Consider the following 20,059-nt stretch of genomic DNA (forward strand, 5'->3'; position numbering starts at 1 on the left):
AGCTGGACTCCCACCCTCCAGCGTCCAGCCCCACTTTCCATCAGCAGATCAGCTTTGGCCGATTCCCCAAATGCTGCCTCAGACTAGAGACCTTCCTCATCCTCCAACTTTCTATCGTCAATAAGCTCTAAGTGCAGATCTGATTTTGACTTGGAATCCTTATCCTGAAAGGCTTTGGGTCTCTGAAACTTTAGCTTTTAGGAAAAAGTGTAAATTGACAACAGACACTAAGACCAGTGCACGCCGTGGGCACGCCCGACAGGAAGGTCCTACCTGAACCCTTCTTTACAGACAGTACACTTCTCTGGATCATCAATGCACTTTTTACAGCTTGGGTGGCACTGAAGGCAGCTTTTCTGACCTGGAGAAAAGTGAGGGGAGGAAAAGAGAAGGTTGAGAAGAGTGGATGTAGGTCAAGCTCGGGCCAACAGGACTGAAGAGTTTCAAGAGCGGCTGACTGATGGAACCGCAGTCACGGGTGACGTGTTGACAGAACCGCCAGAGCCACGTGGGGACCACGTGCCTGCGGGTCAGGTCACAGGCCTTGTACCCCTTTTCTGGAGTAAACTCAGGTCCTCAGGTCACCTTAAGGCCTGGAGGGGGCCCTTAGCTCTCTCCTTGGGGACTGGAGGCAGCCGAGCAATTTCCTGAGGGGCAGGTCTTCCTGAGTGAGACGGGTCAGGCCACAGGAGCCCCTGAGCCCCCCAGCCCCACACAGGGTCTTCACAGGGGTCAGACACAAAGCTCAACATCTGCCACACCTTGAAGGGGAAGCCCTGGGTCTTGGCGATCATCCAGGTCACTCATCCTGGCATCTTGGCCACCACACCTCGGGGCATCATCCCCAGGGCCCGCAGGGAGCATCATATATGCTGCAGGGGCTCAGAGAGCACGTCTAGGGGGACAAGGCATTGGGGTGGGGTGGGGAGTGGGGATGGAGGGGTATCCAACCTGGCCCCCAGACAGGAGTCTGCAAAACCTGTGAAGCCTGTCTTGCCTGACTCTGTGGCTCCCCTGAAGACGGTGATCATTGTTCCACAGCTGTAAACATCCTTAAAAGACTGCCCGGCTCCTCCCCACAGCAGTGACAGCAGGGCGTGACGGGGCCTCCTACAGGCCCGGGCCAGACACGAGCTCCGAGAAGGCCTGTCATCTGCACCACAGCCAACATGCCATCTGAGAACTGTCTCCATCGATTTAACCCAGACCCTCTCTGCGCTCTCCTCCAGGGTGTGGGGGGTGGATGGTGAGCCACTGGCCCTGGAGCCGTCCACCCTGCTCCCCGGCAGGACTCTGGTGTTACTCTGAGCTCACGCCCTGCTGGGTCATCGCTGCTGGACCCTCTTGCCTTGCTCAGCTTCCTCCCGTCGGCAGGGTGAGGGCAGGGTTGCCTAGCTCATGGGAGCCTGGTCACTGTGAGGTGCACGGCCCCACCCCAACCCCCCCCGCCGCCCCCCACCAATGCTGTCTTCCTGAGCCCAGTCACACCCAACAGCAGGCTCTCCTCATTCACGGAGGCCCAAAACCTCCCTGTCTGCAACCACAACTTCAGCACAGCGGCTAAACCACCAAAGCCGCAAGCCGCTGACAGGGGTGGGGATGGTGGTGGGGGTGGGGGTGTGTGTGGGGTCTGTGCTCCCCACCCCCCCCAGCCCCCACGCTCACACCCGCGGCTCTAGGACAAGCGGGGTCCTTGGAGGCCTTTCCATCCAGGTGTCTGAAATCAGTGAGCCTAAAGGCCCCTGGCTCAAGTCACCTCTTGTTCAACCTCCACAGTGGACACTGACCCTCACACGCATGACAGCCCTGGCTCCAGGGGCTCCATCTCTGTGTCACATTGAACCATCTTGGCCAGGCTCCATGTGAACCACTGTCCACTACCAGGGTCCGAGGGCTGTGACTTCCCCCTTCCTCCCCGCTCCCTCCCGTGAAGGGTCCTTGCACACAGGAAGCAGAGAGCCAGGGCAATTCTCCCAGGAGAGGGCAGTGGACCTGAGGGGACAGTTCTCTCAGGAGAGGGGAGCCAGCCCCAAGGGGACAGCTCTCTCAGGAGAAGGGAGCTGAGGGACAGTTCTCCCAGGAGAGCCAGCCCCAAAGGGACAGCTCTCTCAGGAGAGGGGAGCCAGCCCCAAGCAGATAGATCTCCTAGGAGGGACCCTAGCCCCAAGTGGGCAGTTATCACAGGATAGGGGACCCCAGGGGACAGGGAACCCCAGCCCCGAGGGGACAGCTTTCCCAGGAGGGGACCCCAGCCCCGAATGGACAGTTCTTTCAGGAGAGGGGACCCTGCTCCGAAGGGACTGACTCCTATCCTAGGCCCAGGAACAGACACGCACTTACTTTCGTCAGCATAAAATCCGGCGGGACAGAGGGTCACACAGGAGTTCACCTCCTGATGGTGGTAGAAGCCACGGCGGCAGGTCAGGCACTGCGTGGAGCCCCGGCCAGAGCAAGTCTCGCACCCCTTGTGGCAGCGGCGGCAGCGGCGGGCTGCGGTATCCCCAAAGTAGCCCAGAGGGCACGTACTCACGCACTTCCTGTGGGGGCAGACACGGGGAAGACGGTACCGCTGGGCCCAGTCCCCACCTGCACAGGGGCACAGGGAGGGGTGGGCGAGGGCGGGCAGGGGGACCCCTCAGCTGCCCCTGGAGGTTTCTGATGCAGTTGAGTGGGGACGGCTTGCATGGGAAGCCCAGAGCCCTTCCCTCTCAAGGCTTCCCCAAGGGGTGGGGGTCATTTGAAGGGCACGTGGCTTCCTTGGGCAGAACTCCCAGCGCCAGCAGAAGCCCCCTGATAGGCAGCAAGTGGATCTCCAAGGTCACCATGAGGGCCCAGAAGCTCCCCTGCCAGAGCCCTGGCCGCTGAGTGCACCCCAGGGGGGCTGCACCCCTGCCTGGGCACGCAGGGGTGGGGACTCCTCGTTCTTGGCAGACTTTGCTGATGTTTACAGCAGTACTGGCCCCAGAGATGACGTTTGTCTGCAGTTTCCAAGCGACTGCCATGGTCAGTACGATCCACTTTTGTTTAACACAATGGAGAGAAAAAGCTTATGAACATAGCACAATGCCACCCACGGCCTCTGAGTTCTGTCTCAGTCACGAGCTATTCACGTGATGAGAACAGAAAGCTGTGAAGCATAAACTTTTCAAGCAGTGACCCTCCAGGTGACCTCCCTTCAGGGTATATGGCTGTGACCCTCAAAGAGACTTCCCTCCAGGGTGTATGGCTGTGACCCTGTATGTGACCTTTCCTTTCTGGGTGGTGTTGCTCATCCCTATGTAGGAGCCGGGACACAGAGCTGCAGCCCAGCCCTTTACCTACCTGCTGGTCTTGACACTCCCCAGGCTGAAGTGGACGCAGTTCAAGCACTGGTCTGCACCGGGGCCATCACAGCCTTTGTCCCCACACTCCGGATGGCACACACCTTAAAGAAACAACCGTTTCCTTTCACCCACAGAGATGTTGTCTCAGTCATGTCGAGCCCCCCAGAAACCCGTGTCTGGGTCCCAGAGGCCCCTGCTGGACCAACACACCCATCCTGTAGGGACCCGCCTCGGCTGAGAACAGAGAGTTTGATGACCTGAGATGGGGGATGCCTGAGGACAAGCAGGAGAGTGGTGGGCAGGGACCCAGGACTGTGACATTCTAGCATCCTTCCCGCGGCAAGGTCATGATGCTGGACTGGCCACCACCCCCATCTCCACCGTGAAGGACAGTGCAGGGCCACATGGGCACCAGTCACCACCCCCATCTCCACCATGAAGGGCACTGCAGAGTCACATGGGAACCAATCACCACCCCCATCTCCACCATGAAGGGCAGTGCAGAGTCACATGGGGACCAGTCACCATCCCCATCTCCATCATGAAGGGCAGTGCAGAGTCACGTGGGACAGCTGTGACCAGGCAGCCACTTTCTGATGAGGAATGAAGGAGGGAAGCGGGGTGCACCATGCCGCCACCCTCATGTAGTGATGGAGCTGGGCAGGTCTCCATGGCCCGAGCGGGCCCTGCTCGGCTCCCCCATCTTGACCTCAGAGGTGGCCCCCGCCTTCCCTCCATCCCCAAACTCTAACTCTGGGAGCTTGTGTGTTGCTAGAACTGGGGGCCGTCCTGGTCTCCCCTCCACCTGTGCTTTGGGAAGAGACCAGCTCTTCAGTTCTGGCCCTTGGGCTGGGGGCCCTCCACAGGTGTCCTCCTCAACTGGCCACTGGGCTGAGCTACGGTGGAATCCCCCCTCCTGTCTCCTCCCCACCTCCCCCAGTGTCTCCACTGGGAAGTGGCTCCAGAAAGCCTCCCCATGTGGGGAGGGGCCTGGTGGGGCATTTGAAGGCTTCTGAGTCCCTGGAAGAGAAAACAACCACCTTCTACAAGGTTTCAGTTGTCGGAGAGGGTAGGGTATAGGTTCAGAGGCAAAGAGGAGGTGACTAGCCGGTCACCAGCATTTCACAGCCAGAAGGGAAAGACACAAGGGCTTACTCTGTGCAGCCACAATGGGTCTTTGCTGAGGGCACAAAGTCCCCTTCATTCCTCTTTGAAGGGCCTCCAGACCTTCCTAGTGCTAGATTCGCTGTATTTGGCTTTCCTTCCCCAAGGTTTATACCGTTGTCTGCATTTCCAAAGTTTTCACTGTGGGTCCCACCGGGAACCCCTTTCAAAGCTGTGTTCATCTCTGGGGATGAGCTAGACGGCTCCTCAGGGTCTGGGGGCCTGAGGCTCCCTATCCCTCCCTCAGCTACAGGAAGCTGTTGGATTTGGGCCTCAATTTGCATTTGAGCTGACTCTTGTCTGCTCATCCTTTTGTGGCATCCAGTCCTCCCCACAGCGGCCTGACAACATGTGGCCTGGGATCACCTCCCCCCAAGGCAGGGGAATCTCCTGTGAGAAGTTGAGAATAACTTTCTTAAACCTAAGGAGAAGTGTAGGGATGGGAGGAGATAGCCCACACTCACCACTCTTTCCCAGCCTGGGAGATGGAGCTCCACAGGGCAGGACCTGGTCTAGTAACCATGCTGGATGCCAACTTTCTGGCACCTGAAAGGCGTTAGGATGGCTCAGAGCAGGTGCTCAGTAAATACCTGCTGAATGGCTGAGGGTGAGAGAAGGGATGAAAGAGAAAGGCACTAGGGTACTGGGGCAGCCCGGTGCCCTCCTATCCACACACAGAATGTCCTCAGATGTCCCAGAATGGGGAAGGCTAGGGGGAGGCCTGGTGCACTCAGTCCCCTCTCCCTGGGGCCTCTCTGCAGGTGAGAGATTAGTCAGGGACCCAGTGGGGAGCCCCATGCTAGGTGGGGGTTGCAGAACCCTGATAGGTCCAGGGATGGCAAGTTCAGCCCCACACAGGGGCGAGGGGTCGATAGCCTTGTGCTAGGGAGTGCAGTGAGACCCTCTCAAGCAAGGTCCTCTGGTTCGCATCTGTGAGCCCCTTCCCTGTTCAAATCTCTTCCTGGATCACCCTGAATAGCCCAACAGGAGGGTCATCCCTGCCAGGAATCATTCCTGAACTCTGTCTGCCAGCTGGGCTGCCTGGTCCCACCCCCAGAAGCACCTGGGTTCCCTTGGGATCAGCTATATCCATCTTCTGGGTGGGTGCACTTATGCCTCCTTTCCCTCTTCTATCCAGGAGCCTGAAGGTTTCTCAGAGACCCCTGGCTTTCTGTCTCACCTCCCAGGGCTTCAGCCACAGGGCAGCACAACACTCTCCCCGCAGCTTTGCAGCCAGCAGGATGGCGGCCACCCCCTGAGAAAATGGAGCATTTCCCGCGCTATCAGTAAACAAGAAGGTCACAGTCATCAGTGAGTCCAGCCCTCCAGGGCACCCAGGAAGGAGAGAACACCTGGGCCATCTGGCAGCCTTGGGGCTGAAGCCACTCCCTACAGGGAGCCCTGAGGAACTCAGGATGTGACTGCACAGGACAGAGACCCCAGACAGCTGAGGTGCACATGGTAGAAGTGATTTCAGCGAGCCAGACTCCTGTATTGTCCCATACACAAAAGGCAGATGCAAGAGTCTGGGCTCACCTGGTGGTTCACACAGTAAAGAATCCACCTGCAATGCAGGAGACACAGGAGACCTGGGTTCAGTCCCTGAACCCTGGAGAAGAGAATGGCAACCCTCTCCAGTATTCTTGCCTAGAGAATCCCAGGGACAGAGGAGCCTGGTGGGCTACAGTCCATAGGGTTGCGAAGAGTCGGACATGACTGAGCAACTAACGCTTTCACATTCATTTTCATTCATATACAGAAAAGTGCTAACTTCCTTGACTTGGGATATCTAGTTTTCTTTAATTCACAAAAATATTTTTGATGTTCAGACTACCTGCCCTTAATTGCAAACTTCTATATAACCTGGCTCCTACTCCTCTCACCTCCTCAGAGCAGTTATTTCAGGGTCACTTGAGATGCTGCCTCCCAGGCTTAAGTCCTAAAAGCTTCCCTCAAATAAAACATAACTCAACTTCTCGGTTGAGACTATTTTTTAAGTTGACACCCCTCTGCAGGGGCTGGACTGACACTGGCTTATTTAAAAACTCTTTCTTGACTCCTGTGTGGAGTGAATCCAGGATAAAAAACATAACATGAGCAAACATTAGAAAGCAGCTGGGGGTTCTCAATGGCTCTGTCCTTACGGGCCTAGGCCTGAAGGACCAGGTATATTCAGTGAGTCTTACACAGTCCTTGCCACTCTCACCACCCAGAAGCATAGCCTCCATGTCACTGCGAGGCTTGAGGTGGGCACCAGGGGGGCCGTCTGCAGAGACCCTTACTGCCCGCGGGCGGCTGGACCTCCTCTCTATCCCCCTACTTACCTCCTCCCCTTTATTTACTTCTTGGCTCCAGGAAGGCCGACCTGGCGTCTGTCCACCCCCCATCACAGCACTGCCCGGTGCCCCCGCTGCCAGAGCCAGGAACGAACAGGGCCCAGTGCCCCTCATGTACCATCGGCATGACCAGCTTGGCATCCGAGAAGGCTCCCCAGTTCTTGGCCACCTCTCAAGCTCACCCCTCAGCTGTGCGAGAAACCCCACAAAGTCCACAGTCACAGCTGCACCTCAGTCTTCCCCACTTGGTCCCTCTCCTTCTCCCTCGGCTTCTGTACCTGGGCTTGTCTGTCTGTGACAGAGGGGATCCCCAGACACCCAGGAGATGCCCCCCAAGACCTCACCCCTCCTTCCATGCCCCTCCTGCCCTGGCCCCTTTCCTGTTCTTCTGCTGTTCCTTATGTGCCCGGCCTATTTGCCCAAGACCCCAGGGAACCTCCCTGAGGGTCAGGAATACCTCTCAGTCCCACAGAGACCCCTCTAATCCCCGTGGTTGGGCTCCTAAGTGGCCTGGGCTGCATAAGAATTAGAGTGACATTCCAGGACAGAGGAATAGAGGTTAGAGCCATAGCAGATTTTAGGGGGGGAGGGAATCAGTCCTTTATTAATAATTACTGAATCTTGCCACTGTTTATAAATCACAGGGGGAAACAGAGCAGATTAGTCCATACATAATTCAATGCTCCATTTTAAAGGCATGGTAGGAGAAATTTAAAATTGAATCACCCATAATTTATGCTTGATCTGTATTGGTGGAATTCTCCATTTTGTTACTTTGTTTTTTCCAGAAGCTATTAGATAACTCAAAGCATCAATATTCTTAGATCTCACCCATCATTTATCAAGCAGCTGAAATATTTAGCCAAGGAAAATATGCCCAACCAGAAAGATTCCACATTTTACAATCACTGGGGTGGTTCTGAGGGAAAGGAAAGCTTTCGGCCAGGTATGCCCACAAGATCATGCCCAGCCCGGTGCTGGGAGTGTGCATGGCTGCCTAGGCTGCAGGCCCTTGGCATGGAGCATTGCAGGCTGAGCCAGGGCTGCCCGTGGGGGTGCTGCAGGAACACCACTGGCAAGGAGGCACCCCTGCTGCTTGTGAGTGTTCCCCCGACATCAGGCCTTGACCCGCGTCCTCCTCCAGGTCCCCCACCCTACCCCCTGGTCCTGTGGTCTCCAACCAGCCACTCCTCCTGGCCACGCCCACACGTCCCGGCCCGGCAGTGCCCCGGGCTCTCCCTCATCCTGGCCACGAGGACGGAGAGCAGACAGATGAGGGAGAGGGTCTGGAGGCTGAGCCGGGAGCCGGGGGTCCCCTGAAGGAAAGGGGGTGCCCCAGAGGAGTGCCACTAGCCGGGGGCAGGTCCACGTTCTGGTGGGGCACAGGGAACCTGTATTCCCGTCCTAGGAAGGTTGTAGAGTACTTACTGGTTTGCAGCATACTTACTGGTCTGTAAAAGACTAGGAGAGCCGGGGGAGGAAGGAGCTGCGAGTGCAAATGACCACCATTACTACGACTCCCGAGCAAGAGGAGACCGGCAGCCCTAACCCGTCTGCTGCCGGGGAGCGAACAAGCAGGTGTGTCCTCCAGCCGCAGGCTCAGTACCTGTGTAGTCCTCTTCGTCCTCTGGAACCTCGGCCTGGGACGGTGACACGGCAGTCCTTGGGGGCTCCAACTCCGAGGCTGAGAGCTCCAGCATCCGAGAGCGGGACTGGTGGGCGCTGAAGGCGGTGTAGGGGTGCTCGGCAGTGCCGTACAGGATGAGGGTCCACTCCCTCAGCTTACCTGGAAGGCACCGGATCCAGACTCACCTAGAGTCCAGAGAGCCCTCAGGAGGCCCAGGACGTGCTCCAGCCAGGGGCCTCCGCCCCCCAGAAGTGCCTGGCGCTGCCAGCTCAGGTCCCCAGCCCTCCTCTGACAGAAGGGCTCCCAGCCCAGCGCCATCCCCCACTTGGCACCCCCTGCCCAGCCACCTCTCCCTCCTTGGGTGGTGGTGCAGCCCCTCCCCACCACCAAATGACTCCCACCCCCACAAATGGGTAGCTCCCTCCCTGTCTGGGAAAATCCAGAGGATGGATCCGGGTCAGGCGGGCCCTCAGCCTCCTCCCATGTGTTCCCATGTGCTAGCTGGGGTCTCCACCCTGGGTCACAGGACGGCGGGTCCTGGAAACAGAAAGATGACTGGTGCCCTCACTGGTCTGCACGTGTAGGGAGGGGGACAGGGAGCAGCAGGGACCACCCTGCTGCCTCTATTAGGGAACGAGGCCCGGGCAGCTGGATATGCTCAGGTGTGAGAAGGGGAACCTGGTTGGCACCGTGCAGGTGGGATCACTGATGTAATACAGCCCACAGGGGCGGGGGGAGACACGACTGCAGGCCTCCTCCCTCTCTCAACAAGTGTGGCCAGTGTTCGGGGCCGTGCGACTGTGTCGGGAGGGTCACTGATGTCATCATCGTGCAGGTGAGGGGCCGAGGGCCAGTGCGACCTGCCGAAGGACAAGCCTCGGCTCGCGCTAACGGGCTCCGGTCACCCCAGCTGCACAGGGTTTATTGAGAAGAGGACTGGCTCCACAGGAGCTGGTTCTGTCATGCAGCGGGGGACAGATCAGCACTGGTTTCTGTTACCCAGCATCCCGGCCGGATAAGGTCCCAGTCCCTGAGAGCTGCAGCCACAAAAGCCCCCAAGTCAGGCTCAGGCCCTCCCGGCCTGACCAGGATTAAAGCAGGTAAGGGACCTGTCCTGGGCTGACTGTCCCCTGGAACATGTCTCCAGAGGGTGTGGCTCTTCCCGTGGCCAAGTCCCCAGCACAGCAAGTGACCCTGACAGGGAAATGCTTCAAGTGGGCCCAGGTGCAGCAAACACAGCTGGGCTAGGAAGCACCGTCCATTCTCAAGCCCCAGGGATCAAATGACAGTTATACCTCACAACCACAAAGCTCTGGGCTTGTGAGGTGCTGAGTGACGAACACTGCATAGTGACTCACAGGGGAGCGTAGTGACCACAGGCAGCAATGAGGGCTTCATGAGCTATAATCAGAGTTGAGATTTATTTCAACTTTGGATCATGTCTCTAGAAAGCCCACCAAAGGCCTCGTCACTAAAGTTAGATGCTTATTTTAGGCAGAGGTTTGGTGGGACAAACAAGAGAAGGGAGGCGGCTCCAAGCTTGGGATCAGAACAGCCTGTGTGTGAGTGGGTAGAGCAGAACCAATACCAAAAAACCATGGGAACAGCTCCTAAGAGTTCTCGTCATGAGGAGAAACCAGTTTCTTTCCTTCCTTGTCTGTTTGTAGGCCATGAGGGAGACTGCGTGCAGCAATCACTTCTCATGATGTGTAAGTCACTGTGCTGTAACCTTATGAGGGAGACTGCGTGCAGCAATCACTTCTCCTGATGTGTAAGTCACTGTGCTGTAACCTTACGCTCCTCAGGGCCACATGCCAATTATATCTCGATAAAGCTGACAAGAAAAATATTTCCAAGAAAAAAGCAGGAGGATCTGTCTTGCAGGGAGGCCTGGAAGGGAGGCCGAGAGGGGAGGCCGGGAGGGAGAGGCTGGGGTTCAGGAATGGAAGAGAGACTTCATTTTTATTGTTTTCCCTTGTGGATGGTTTGATTTAAAAAAGACCAAAAACATGGCATATATTACCTTTCACATATATGAATATTAAATCATTAAGTTTAGTTTAAAAATCTATAAACAGGGACTTCCCTGGTGGTCTAGTGGCTAGGACTCCACACTCTCTGCTACCCCTGAAGGGGGCCCAGGTTTGATCCCTGGTCAGGGAACTAAATCCTATATGCCACAACTAAAGATCCCGTGTGCCACAACTAAGATCAGGTGCAGCCAAATAAATAAATATATATATATATTTTAAACGAGATCAAAGCAGTTAATCCTAAAGGAAATCAACCCTGAATATTCATTGGAAGGACTGATGCTGAAGCTGAAGCTCCAATACTCTGGCCACCTGACATGAAGAGCCAACTCATTGGAAAAGACCCTGATGCTGGGAAAGATTGAAGGCAGGAGGAGAAGGGGATGACAGAGGATGAGATGGTTGGATGGCATCACCGACTCCTTGGACATGAGTTTGAGCAAGCTCCGGGAGATGGTGAAGGATAGGGAAGCCTGGCATGCTGCAGTCCACGGGGTCGAAAAGAGTCGAACAAGACTTAGTGACTAAACAAAAACAAAAAAGGAACAAACTGGTTATATATTCCTTTCGAGGAAGCAAACGTGAAAAAGCTGAGGCCCAGTGCTTTTGATTTACATTTCTGAAACAAACGTGAAGGCTCAAAATCTACAAGTACAGAGGAAGCAGAGTGGAAGTCCCCCCAACCTGCCTGCCCGAGCCACCATCTCTGTCCACGGCTACTCAGCTACCTGTTTCTTGAGCATCTTTCCAGAGGTGTTTCAATCTTATCCAAGCGAACATGAACACATATTCTGCCCCGTCCCTTTTATCAACACACCTGGCAGCACATTCTGCACTTGGGATTTTCCATTAAAACACATCCTGCTGATCTTTCCATCACTGCCTCAGAGAGATGTGGCGTCACTTACTAACAGTGCCCTTGACAGGCATTGAAGTTGTTTTCGAATGTCTGCAGTCACAGACAGCCTATAGCCTGGGTCACATGAGGAGGCGCCAGGCGAGGCTGGCAGCACAAGGACCCGGCTCTGAATCCTGGCTCGGCCACCTGCGAGCTGTGAGGCCTCGGGCAAAGTACTCACTCTCCCTGTTCTTCAGCGTCCTCACCTGTGAAGTGGGATCACATTAACAGCACCTACCTCACGGATCGGCCTGGGGAATGAAGTGACTTTAACGACAGTAGAGATTCAGAAAAGTGACTCACGTGGAAGAGCAGCTCTGGGCTCTTAGCTGCAGGGTGGTCCCTGCCTCCCCACTGACTCCACACCCATCCACAACCCCGAGGATGTAGCCCATAGCCCGTGTCAGCTCCCAGCACTCTCACCATGCCCAGAGTCCGCCCTCGCTGTAAGGAGAGGAGATGCAGAGGGAAGAACCAAGGAGGAAGCATTAGACCCACCATCCAGGTTTATAGCAGAGACCCAGCCCACACTCCACAGGACTCCATCCAGGTTTATAGCAGAGACCCAGCCCACACTCCACAGGACTCCATCCAGGTTTATAGCAGAGATCCAGTCCACACTCCACAGGACTCCATCCAGGTTTATAGCAGAGACCCAGCCCACACTCCACAGGACTCCATCCAGGGCAGTAGAACCTTTTAACAAGACTGTACTGCTTACTGGTCAAATATGCACAAGGTACCCTTACAAAACCCCAACCAGTACCATTCACTCCTTAGTTTCCAGAAAAGGGTTCTTAAGAGATGCCCTGATAGCAATGCCTTGGCTGTCTCTCCATCAGATTCCTGAGCCCCTAGAAGAAGGAAGGGCACATTCGCCTGCTCAAATGCTCGGGCAGCACTGCTGGGAGAGGCGAGGGTAATCTAAGCTGATGCCCGAGGCTGCCGACAAATGGCCTTGTCTTCATTCACTGTCTTCAGTGCATTTCCTCTCAATGAACTGAGCTCCTAATAAACAAACAGGGTTATTTCTATTCAAAGAGAGATCAAGAATTAAGGAAAGATTAAGGCAGAGTTTGCCAATAGGAAAGTACCACCAATGATATCGCTTTTCTCTTCCAGCATTTTGAATTAAGTGCTAATCCAAACAAGCTAGATGTGGGGGAAAGATTTTGTTAGATTAAGGGCTCTGAACTAATCCTTTGAATTCCTGGCTTTTCTTCAGCCATAAGCAAAGTTATGAACAACAAAGAATTTATTAAATCTCCACCATCCCCACTCTTATGGCAGAAAGCAAAGAGGAACTAAAGAAGCTCTTAATGAAGCTGAAAGAGGAGAGTGAAAAAGCTGGCTTAAAACTCAACATTCAGAAAACTAAGATCATGGCATCCGGTCCCATCACTTCATGGCAAATAGATGGGAAAACAATGGAAACAGTGACAGACTTTATTTTCTTGGGCTCCAAAATCACTGCAGATGGTGACTGCAGCCATGAAATTAAAAGACGCTTGCTCCTTGGAAGAAAAGTTATGACAAACCTAGACAGCATTTTAAAATGCAGAGACATTACTTTGCTGACAAAGGTCCGTCTAATCAAAGCTATGGTTTTTCCAGTAGTCATGTATGGATGTGAGAGTTGGACCATAAAGAAGGCTGAGTGCCAAAGAATTGATGCTTTTGAACTGTGCTGCTGGATAAGACTCTTGAGAGTTCTTTGGACTGCAGGGAGATCAAATCAGTCAATCCTAAAGGAAATTAGTCCTGAATCTTCACTGGAAGGACTGATGCTGAAGCTCAAGCTCTAATACTTTGACCACCTGATGCAAAGAACTGACTCATTGGAAAAGACCCTGATGCTGGAAAAGACTGAAAGCAGGAGGAGAAGGGGACGACAGAGAAGAGATAGGTGGATGGCATCACTGACTCGACGGACATGAGTTTGAGCAAGCTCTAGGAGTTGGTGATGGACAGGAAAGCCTGGCATGCTGCAGTCCACAGGGCCACAAAGACTTGGACACTACTGAGTGACTGAACTGACTGAACTGAACTCAAGGAGGGGGTCTTCAGATCTACAGGCAGTCGGTCAAAAGCACAGGTGATAACCCGTGTACTAAGTACAGTGGTGTGGGGAAGAGGCAGGGAAGTCTTGTGGGACTGAACCCTCAGTCTGTAGGGCTGACGCTGTCCTGTGGCAGGTGGTGCCAGAATGGAGTTACATTGTAGCCCACCCAGGTGGAGCTGCAGAGAACTGCCTGTCCGGGGGAAAACCCCACACATTTGGTGACTGAAGTGAAGAGCTCTGTGTGAACAGAGGAGACACAGGCAGAGAAACACGGGAGGGAGGAAGAAGTGGGTTTTCCCCTACTCCGTGTTTCTATTTTACAACACCAACTGCAGTTTTCTTGAAATTTTCTGGTCCTGCTCTTGTTTGCTTTTTGCTGCCTGAGTTGCTTCTTCCCCTCCGGGGTTTGTTTTCTGTAAAGTCTGTGTCTGTTTTGATGCTGCATAAACTTCTCACATGTGTGGGGGTCCTTTGCTATTTATCAGTGAGGCACTAAGAATGATTAGAGGTTCTGCATGCTGGAATGTGAAAACACACTTTTTGTTTATTGATTTCGTATTCAGCAAACTTGCTAGCCAGAACAAAACGAGAATGGAAATGTTATCATAGCATGCCAGCTAGCTCAGATGTAAACAATGCTTGTTTTCATAGTAAATGCAAGCACTTCGCAACATAAACAGTGGAGACAGGAAGAAAATGTACTATTTTTAAAGTGCTGAAATAATAATAAAGAAACAGAACTGACCCAGGATCCAGTGAAAATAACTGTTCAGAAATAGGTGGAGCCATGCCACCCTCACCTTGATTCCTGTCAGCAGAGTCAAAATCAACGTGTCAATAAATAATTTATCCTTAAAAACAAACCAAAAGATGGGTTGAAATAAAGATATTTTGAGATAAATCCAAGCAGGGAAGAGTCATGGCCAGCAGGCTAAGTAATGGAGAAGAAGCTCTTCAGGCAGAGGGAAGATCAGTTCAGTTCAGTTCAGTCCCTCAGTCGTGTACAACTCTATAGGACCCCATGAATCACAGCACGCCAGGCCTCCCTGTCCATCACCAGCTCCCGGAGTTCACTCAAACTCATGTCCATCGAGTCGGTGATGCCATCCAGCCATCTCATTCTCTGCCGTCCCCGTCTCCTCCCGCCCCCAATCCCTCCCAGCATTACACTCTTGGTCACACGTAAAATCCAGATCCACAGGGAGAGCATGGGGAAGAGTAGCTTTTTTTTTTCCCTCACTCGGGACTAGGTCTCCCTCTATCACCTCTATTTAACCCACACTACCTGTTTGGATTGGCAGTATTTTTATAATCATCCAGTTCCGAAGATCTCCTATTTTAAATTATGGTATTTTCCTTTGACACGAGTCATTTAGTAGTGTTGCTCAACTATCAAATGTATAGGCTTTTTCTAGTAACCTCTTAAGTTTTGATTTCTTACATGTACTCTCAGAGGACAGGGTTTATATACTACCAGTTCTTGGAGATAGCCTGAAGCTTGCCAAATGGCCCATGATGTGCCCAGTTCTCATAAACAATCCACCTTGTGCTGGAAAGGCGAGTGTGTTCTCCCGTCATTATGTGCAGGTCCACTGGTTGGACCTAATTTTCAGCTGTGATGTTCAGAATTCTCTTCCTACTGACTTTTGCTGCTTTGTCTATCAAATGTACCTGAGGTACACTAAACCGCTCACCTTGTGTGTTAGTCTGTCTTTTCCTCTTTGGAGTTTTAACAAATTTTTGCTTTATATATTTTGAGGCCACGTCAGGACTGAACCAAATCTTTTATCAACATCAGTGATCCTCTTTCCAGCTTCAGGAAGGCTTTCCACCTTAATGTTTGTTTCTCCAATGTTAACGGAACTACATCGGCTTTCTGTGGTTAGCATTTTCTTGGGCTACCTTTTACCATCCACTGTATTCTTAATTTTGCAGTTTTCTTATAGTTTAGATATTGTTCTTACATATAGCTCTCTCAGTCAGTCACAGCATGAAGCAGATAGCATAATTAAATTCAGATAATCCAGTGGCTTCCCAGGTGGTTCAGTGGTAAAGAATCTGCCTGCCAAAGCAGGAGATGCAAGAGACGTGGGTTCAATCCCCGGGGTTGGGGAAATCCCCTGAAGAAGGAAATGGCTACCCATTCCAGTATGCTTGCCTGGAGAATCCCATGGACAGAGCAGCCTGGCAGGCTACAGTCCATGGGGTCCCAGAGTCAGACACGACTGAAGTGGCTTAACAACAATGAGCGGAGGCAAGGGATGACGAGGTTCCCCAGGGCTAGAAACAGAAGGGGTGTTAAGCCCACAGGTGTACTATAGCCTACAGGCAAAGGGAGGGGAGGGTGTGACCCCAAGGGATGCAGGAGGGCTAAATAACTCACACAGAAGTACCACTTTCCTCCTTCTATTTTCCTGCTGAAGTTCTCTTGGCTGCACTCCACCACAAGCCACGGGCAGAGAGCCTTTGTACAAGCTAACCTCAAGGCAGAGTGGGGCAGATGCAATAGCAAACACACTCAAAAATCTAATCTGACAATCTTTGTCTTCTAAATGAAGTAGTCTGTCTATTTACCTTTACTGGAACTATCAACACAGCTGGACTTCACAGCATGTTTTGTGTATTCTAGTTGTTTCGCTAGTTGTTCTGTTTTTGGTGTTTCTGGTGCCAGACACAGAAGCCACAACATCTCTTAACATTACAATTTTGTCTTTGTTTGTGAGTAATTAATTAGCAATTTATGAAAGATATTTACCTTATACTAAAAAAAAAAACAAATAACAAAACCTCAAATCACACTATGAAGAAAATCAAATCACAAAGTGGGAATAAAAAGAGAATGAGCAAAACTCTAGAGAAGAAATTTAAGATTATCTTAAGGCTATAGATAAGTCTTAAGACTATTTAAGTCAAATAACAGACCACAAAAATATTTATAGGAGCTATGACCCAGAAAGGGTTATTACATCTGTATTTTACATGAAGCAACTACTAGCTTGATAACGACAATACTGACTATTCTCTGGACAAAAAAAAAAAAGGGGGTAATTAAACACACACACATTGTGCACACAAACATATGGGAAAGCATTCAACCTCCTAATTATCACACTGCAAACTGAAAGGAAGATATCATTTATCTCCTCGAGAGTTGGCAATGACAATGCCTACTTATGCCTGACAAACTTGTAGGTTGGTTCAACCATTTTGAAAAGCAAATTGGTAATATGTATCAGGAGTATGTATATTTGTGGTTTCCACTGCTTATCTGTCCTATGACCCTTAATTCTGGAGAATGATTCCAAGAAAATACCTTTTGAAATTTAGGAAAACACTTTCTGCACTAAGTTGTCTATGTATAACAGCAACCCCCCCCCCAGAAAACAATCTATGTGTCTTACAATAGTGGGATGCTTAAATAAATGACTTCCCTGGTGGCTCAGATAATAAAGCATCTGCCTACAATGTGGGAGACCCAGGTTCAATCCCTGGGTCGGGAAGATCCTCTGGAGAAGGAAATGGCAACCCACTCCAGTACTCTTGCCTGGAAAATCCCATGGACGGAGGAGCCTGGTAGGCTACAGTCTGTGGGGTCACAAAGAGTTGGACAAGACTGAGCGACTAAACTTTCTAAATAAGTGATGGTATTTCTACTTGGCGAGGTATTATAAAAATATATAAGATGCTGCTTACAGAGATGTGCAAGTAACAAAAAGAAATACAAAGTTATACATGCAGCATGGTTAGAAAACACTATAAAATATCAAGTCCGAAAAACACCAAGTGGAAATATGGATATATTGAACATGATGTGTTTCTGAAAAAGGATAATGTCAAGAGTTTCAAACATTAAATGCACTTACGTATTCTGAGGGTGAGGGGCTGGGGGGAGGAGATCTGGCTGCCAGAATGCTGAACAGGGTGGCTGCACCTCTGTGGCTGATGCAACGGTGGGGAACCTGGGGATGGGGTTTTCAGGAGAGCTCTTCCTCTTCCCATATGTTTCATTCTTCATTTTTATCAATGTCTAGTGTATTATTTGTACAAATGAAATATTCAAGAAAAATCTCATCTCTTTGTTCCATCCAAGACCAGGAGACACAGAATGATGAATGAAGCCATGACTTGAGAATGTGCACAAGCTTGCACAACCTGGACAGGCAGGGTGTCGCCCTCCCTCTCCCTCCTGAACTAGGAGACTCAGGGGAACAGTGCCCTAAAATGGGCCCCTGAAAGAGCGAAGGGAGGCAGAGACCCACTGAGACCCACCAAATACTCTCAGAGCAAATGGGGTTAAAACGGGGCTTCTGTACAACTGTGGGGATGACCTCCCGATGTGCTCAGTTCTCTCCAGGCAGCAGGAGCAATCTCCCAGAAAAGGAGTTTTAGGGACAAACCTGGAAGCCAGCACAGAAGGCATTGCTTGAAACCTGACTTTCTTTCTAGCTGCCAGTATGAGATAAATTGAGCCATTAAACACAGATTGCAAAAGTTCCATTCTTCTTCTGGAAGTGAAGATTAGCTCAAAGCAGATGTCAATTCAACAGCGGTCAATAAAACCAACAAGAGAGTGAGAACAGCTATGCTCTCAGTAAGAAAGAAACGTATGAAAGTTACTGAACTGAAATCAAGAAACCATGGAACTTTTTATGATGAAAAAAGGGAAAGAACAGTCACATGGGAGAGACTAATTTTTTCCTCTTTTAACTGATTATTATACGGGTTGTGAGTATAACCTCAGATATGCAGATGACACCACCCTTATGGCAGAAAGTGAAGAGGAACTAAAGAACCACTTGATGAAAGTGAAAGAGGAGAGTGAAAAAGCTGGTTTAAAACTCAATATTCAAAACCTGAAGATCATGGCATCTGGTCTCATCACTGCATTGCAAATAGATGGGGAAACAATGGAAACAGTGACAGACTTTATTTTCTTGGGTTCCAAAATCACTGCAGATGGTGATTGCAGCCATGAAATAAAAAGACGCTTGCTCTTTGGAAGAAATGCTATGACCAACCTAGACAGCATAGCAAAAAGCAGAAATATTACTCTGCCGACAAATGTCCATCTAGACAAAGCTATGTTTTTTCCAGTAGTCATGTACAGATGTGAGAATTGGACCATAAAGATAGCTGAATGCTGAAGAATTGGTGCTTTTGAACTGAGAGTCCTTTGGACTGCAAGGAGATCAAACCAGCCAATCCTAAAGGAAATCAGTCCTAAATCTTCATTGGAAGGACTGATGCTGAAGCTCAAGCTCTAATACTTTGGCCACCTGATGCAAAGAGCTGACTCATTGGAGAAGACCCTGATGCTGGGAAAGATTGAAGGCAGGAGGAGAAGGGAACGACAGAGGATGAGATGGTTGGATGGCATCACTGACTCGATGGACGTGAGTTTGAGCAGGCTCCAGGAGTCGGTGAAGGACAGGGAAGCCTGGCATGCTGCAGTCCATGAGGTCGCAAAGAGTCGGACATGACTGCGACTGAGCGACCGAAAGGAACAGATGAGTATGCATAGCTTAAAACAGACGATTCAAATTATATGGGCTCTTGATTTAAACAAGGACGGGCAGCTTCACTCACTCCCCCATCCAACAATTGCACGTTAGACACATTCTAGGTGCTGGAGAGGAGAGACGGCATCCCACTCTTTCTCAGCACACCAGCATCACACTGGACCAGTCCTGACTGGATGCCCATGATGCCCACCCTCCCAGCACTTCACAGGGACCACTGGAGCACACACCCAACCTGCCAACGACCTTGTGTTTGAGGCCATGTTCTCTAGAAAGCCAGAGTCTGTGGCAAAGCCTATGGGCTAAGGCTTTACCGGGAGGGGCAATCGTGGGGGTAGGGGAGGCTGGGCAGGCAGAGGGCAACAGATACTGAGCTGGCTGTGTGTTCCCCACAAAGTTGCAGATTCTAGGCTGAGGAGCTCCTCCCCATGGGCCTTGTGGGGCTGGGTAGGGTGTGTGCCCTGCTCCCTGGGTAAACCTCCAGTGCACTCCAGGTGTGTTACCTGCCCCTCCAGGTATCTAGGTGCTGGCGTGAGCTAAGACCTCACCCCCATATTAGTAAATAAAGGATGCTGCCACCATGGATTCAGCTGAAGCAGAGCACTGCAGGAACTCAGGATGGAGAAAACAGGTTGCCCATGGCGCCCTCAGCTGCTGCAGCACCCCCACCCTTCCACACAACCATGTACCCTGGAGGACTGCAGGATGAAGAAGAGCAGGGTGCTGGCCTTGGATGTTGGGATGCCTGTGTCAGAGGAACGCCTTCAGGGAGCCCAGAGCCCTGTCTCTTCCCACATATAGAAACATGCTAAGTTCCTTAACTTGAGATGGCTGGTTTTTTTTAATTAATACTAATTTTTTGATATTTGGACTACCTGGATTTTGTTGCAAAAGCTCTAAAATGCCCTGGCTCCCTGCTTGCCTCTTCGGAGCTGTCCCTCAGAGCTATCTGAGAGGCAGTTCCCCAGACTTTAGCCCTCAGTGTGTCCACTGAATAAAACCTAACTCTCAACTCACCAGGTGTGCATTTTTTCAGTTGCCACTGGAAAGCTGGGATTTACACGTGACCTGGAGGTGGAGAGAAAGCAGCAGCAATG

At 51.5% G+C, this 20,059-nt stretch overlaps 1 protein-coding gene across 2 annotated transcripts in view; it reads right to left on the reverse strand.

The window, feature by feature from the left end:
• PCSK6 (proprotein convertase subtilisin/kexin type 6) overlaps positions 1-20,059 on the reverse strand; it is a 183,575-nt gene that overhangs the window by 9,820 nt on the left and 153,696 nt on the right. Inside the window, exons 14-18 of one of the 2 annotated variants that reach the window (XM_055417993.2) lie at positions 8,430-8,609; positions 8,271-8,309; positions 3,322-3,424; positions 2,341-2,537; positions 274-361 (exon numbers count right to left, since the gene is read on the reverse strand). In XM_055417993.2, the coding sequence (XP_055273968.1) occupies positions 274-361; positions 2,341-2,537; positions 3,322-3,424; positions 8,271-8,309; positions 8,430-8,609 (607 nt within the window). The remainder of the gene's footprint in view (positions 1-273; positions 362-2,340; positions 2,538-3,321; positions 3,425-8,270; positions 8,310-8,429; positions 8,610-20,059) is intronic. The other variant, XM_055417994.2, reaches the window with a different exon arrangement.

Source organism: Moschus berezovskii, chromosome 21, assembly GCF_049115385.1.
Source record: "Moschus berezovskii isolate FMDL1 chromosome 21, NW_MosBer_1.0, whole genome shotgun sequence".
In the NCBI taxonomy this organism is placed as follows: Eukaryota; Metazoa; Chordata; class Mammalia; order Artiodactyla; family Moschidae; genus Moschus; species Moschus berezovskii.